Source organism: Parasteatoda tepidariorum, chromosome 9, assembly GCF_043381705.1.
Source record: "Parasteatoda tepidariorum isolate YZ-2023 chromosome 9, CAS_Ptep_4.0, whole genome shotgun sequence".
Classification (NCBI taxonomy): Eukaryota; Metazoa; Arthropoda; class Arachnida; order Araneae; family Theridiidae; genus Parasteatoda; species Parasteatoda tepidariorum.
Window position 1 is genome coordinate 90,274,977 of NC_092212.1, and position 4,364 is coordinate 90,279,340.

Consider the following 4,364-nt stretch of genomic DNA (forward strand, 5'->3'; position numbering starts at 1 on the left):
TGATTTTTTATGCAAAACTACTTATTAAGTACAGTGCATCAAGCTCAAAAAAATACTTTAATAATTTTTGATGCAACTAAATAATAAATAATAGAACAAGAAATAATTTATTTAACCTTTAAATATAATTTATTTAATCTTTAAAAAATAAACATCAGTTAATGCGTGATTTTTTATGCAAAACTACTTATTAAGTACAGTGCATCAAGTTCAAAAAAATACTTTAATAATTTTTGATGCAACTAAATAATAAATAATAGAACAAGAAATAATTTCACAAAATTATGATTTGTAAGAAACTCTTTAGATTTGTGCAATTTTGTTGTATTTTCTAAAATAGTTTTTAAGACATATGCAAAAAGTAAAATTATCTTTAAAGAATCAAACATTTGACTGGTTTCTATTGGGATCAGATTTAAGAGATGTCCTCCTTGAGTGTTAAGATATAAAGGTTATTTAAAGACGTTTTGGTGACTGATTTTTCTGTTTTAAATATCGTTTATGCAAATTTCTTTGCATAATTTAGATCGTTAATAATGTTAATAATTCTAAAGTTATTAACATTTTATGTTAATACTGAAAATCTAATCATTAAGTCAAACATTTTTCAGCTGTTACTTTCTTTCTTTGGCTCATTAAAACTTTTAGTATTGCAGCTTTCGTTTTAGATTTGTTATATTTGTTTACAGTAAGTAAATAAGATTTTGAGTATTGAAAATTATTTAGTAAAAATCTTCAAATTCATCGTTTTCTAGTTTCTGAATAATTTGTTTTATTTGTTTAGGCCAGGCATAATAAAGTAAGAAAATGTAATAGTAAAATAAGAATCTATTTCAGTTTGTTTGATAAATTTGTTTTAACATTTTATTGAAACTAAATTCTGCAGTAAACTATATTTTTCAGTCTTATCTTTTAGATTTGTAAACAACGCACTTTTATTGATAGATATTTTTATTAAATTATCTGTTGACAAATTTGTAAGGTGTTATTGCACTGCTTCAGTCTATATCATGCAATATATATGACAGATTAAAACTTGAATCAAAATCGTTTTATTAATTATGAATTAAAATTCCTTTTCAAAAATTTTATTAGAAAGACTTTGTAAAAAATTTTTACCCAACAAAACTGTAGGATGTGTAATTATTGAATAATAAAAAATTCAAGTACGTAAACTATTTGAAAATGGGTTATTGTTCTGTGAACTGTTTTTTAAAGATTATTCCACTTTAGTTGAAAACAAATTCAGAAAGCTCTAAAATTATAATGCAAGTAATATTAGTTCACTATAATATTTCTTGCATTTTGTTTTTCTAATAACTTAAATTTCCTTTCTTTAATAAATCATGAACTCTTAAAACAGTTTTGGCATTTATAATTTGTTTTCAGCAAAAGGAAATGTTATTTTATTGTTAAAAATATTTTAACGACAAAATTTCAATGTTTTAACTGATACAAGTAAAATACAACTAATTTCATGTAAAAATTAATCATTTTTCATGTAAAAATTAGGGAAGACAGAAACTAGTGGATATTAAACAATTTAAAGTATCGAAGAAAATGCATGCTGTCTCACAGAGTTATTTAAAAGCATTGCTTGTTTATTTATTTAGTTTTTTTTCCTTGCACCAAAAAGTTAAATTTAGCTGAATTTTTCATTTATAGGACTTGAAGAATGAAGTGTTTGTTGATGTAATTGAAAAAATAGTGGTCCATTTTTCCAAAGAGGTAATAAATTATTCGATGACAAAACTGTTACTTTAAAATTTTAAAACATGTCTTAGTTAATTTATCCATTTTATATGAACTAACGTTAAAAAAGTCAATATGTTTCCCATTCTATGAAATGAAATGATTGTAGAAAAAAATGTTTTGCATAAAAAATTTTTTTAATGCAAGGAATATTCGTGCATATTTTATTTTTTCATGTATGTATTAAAATTTTTTTTATTTATAATGTGAAAGATATTTATTTCAAAGCCCATTTGTTTTAGTAATATAAAAATGTATTATTTTGTAAGAACTTTGAATATTGTTGCTTTAGCAATCCCCCAAAAGTCCTATTTTTGTTTCTTTCTACAAAAAATTTGTAGAAATAAATATATAGAAAGAATAGTCATATTTTTTTTCTACAATTATTTTCTTAATGCAAGAAATATTGGTGCATATTTTATATTTTCATGTATGTGTTAAAATTGTTTTTTTATTTACAACGTGAAAGAAATTTGTTTTAAAGCACTTTTACTTTAGAAACATGAAATATTTCATTTCATAAGAGCTTTGAATATTGTTACAAATTTTGTTGCTTTAGCAACCCACCAATGGTCTTATTTTTCTTTCTACAATTTTTTTCCTTCTACAAATACATTGCATAAAAAAGGATTAGTCTTATTTTTCTTTCTACAAATACTTTTTTTTAATGCAAGGAATATTCGTGCAGATTTTATTTTTTCATGTATGCATTAAAATTGTTTTTATTTACAAAGTAAAAAATAATTATTTTAAAGCACACTTACTTTAAAAACATAAAGAGGTATTATTTTGTAAAATCTTTGAATTTTGAAAAAAACCTTGTTGGAAATTTTTGTTTTTAATTCTACAAGTGAGTGTTAAACTGCATGAGACTTTGCTGGAAACACTTTTTTATCAATATCTTTTTAATGAGCTAAACTAATTGCCAATTAAGGTTCAGTTACTGTAAGCAAGTAATTTGTTTTAAACTTATGGTTTTTGTACTAAGATATAGGTGCTTCTCTGACTTAGAATTTTCTATGTCAATTTTTGAACTTAACAAAGAATAACGTTTGAAAAAAACATGCTTAAAAAAAGTGTTTTGTTTAATGTGAAAAGCAAGTGTTTTAAAGGGATATTCTGGTTAGCAGTGTGCGGGACTCGTGTTCGGGGATCTGGGTGTGGCAGAAGTCAAATTCTTGGCTATAGATTGTACCTCTAGAAAATAAATGCAATCACACCCTAATGGCCTACAACAACAATAAGTGTTTTAAACATAACTCTGATTTTCAAAAACACCAATTATTACCAAGCCAATTCCTACTCATTCTTTGTGAAACGTTGGCTTAACTCAATAATCCTTGCATAACTGGTTTTACATTATGTATCTAAATTTATATTTAAGTACTGCTTATAGGTGTATAGCTTTAAAATTATATTAAGAGAAGGCTCATGAACTTATTACTTTTTTTTATTATAATGTTACCACGCTTAAAACCTTTTGATTTGTTGAATTTGATATTTTTACAAATTATTCCTTATCTTGAAATTTTCTGAATATCATTTTGTTGCTTTTCCTAAAAGTGCAATGACATCATTTCTTAGATATTCATAAAACAATGTTGAGTTATTTCAAAATGTTTTGTTGTACTAGGGGATTGTTGAAACAAATTGAGGCTATTTTCTTTTTAATTCAAAATTATTTTCTATTCAATTTATTGCTTTATTTTTCCTTTCTATGTGTAGTCTTTTTTGAAAATAGCAATTTCAATATTTTTTTTTATTAAAACGATTGAGAATTACCAATGTAAATACCATCTGAAATAGCATTTTGAACTGATACGTGAATTTTTTTTGTAGTATACTATTTTCCTTAAAAAAAAATTTTAAAAATCAGGATATGCTTTTTAATATTGATATTTCTTTAAATTTACTACTCTCTAAACGCAAAACTTTCAAGAATAAAGAAAAATTTGAAGATAATTGCTTAAGACTAAAGTGACTAAGAATTATCAATCTAAATGACTGCAGCTCTTTGTCAATTCTTTGAGTGTTCTAATTAATAAAGTTTTGATATATTGTATATATTGTAAAGTGATATCTATACAATCGGAGCTCTATTTAAGGATGACACTAAATCCTGATAATAAATTCGATGCATGGAAAATTCGTTAAAAAGGAAATACCTTTTTAAATACTAACTCAAAACAGGTTTTAAATTCATAAACACTAGACATAATTAAAATAGCAATTGATGCACCTTTATCGTGTAAACTAGTATATACTATTTATTTCATAAATTGTAAGCAGGAATAGAGGTAAACATTATTCAGTGTTATACTATCATGTTACATACGTTTTCAACTGAAAAAAGATTAATTTATTCATAAAATTATAGCTGTATTTATTATAAAAGTAATTTTAAACATGCATTACCACATGCATTCTTAAGTTTAATTGCTACTGATAAAATCTGTTAATTTTATCTGAGTTTTTTGTTAAGAATGTAAACAAGAAAGGAAAGGGATTTTACTGCTTTCTCTAAAGGTTAAATGGCCTCTAAAATCAATTCAAGGTCATTTTCTCCATGAAATACATCCACATGTTTGAAATATTTTGAGAAATAAGGATAG

The 4,364-nt window shown here is 24.2% G+C and overlaps 1 protein-coding gene across 1 annotated transcript in view; it reads left to right on the forward strand.

Moving 5' to 3' along the window:
- Positions 1-1,764, forward strand: part of LOC107439990 (uncharacterized) — a 235,103-nt gene extending 233,339 nt beyond the window's left edge. The window contains exon 9 of the mRNA XM_071185902.1: positions 1,666-1,764. Coding sequence (XP_071042003.1) covers positions 1,666-1,764 — 99 coding nt within the window. The remainder of the gene's footprint in view (positions 1-1,665) is intronic.
- Positions 1,765-4,364: the final 2,600 nt, after the last annotated feature.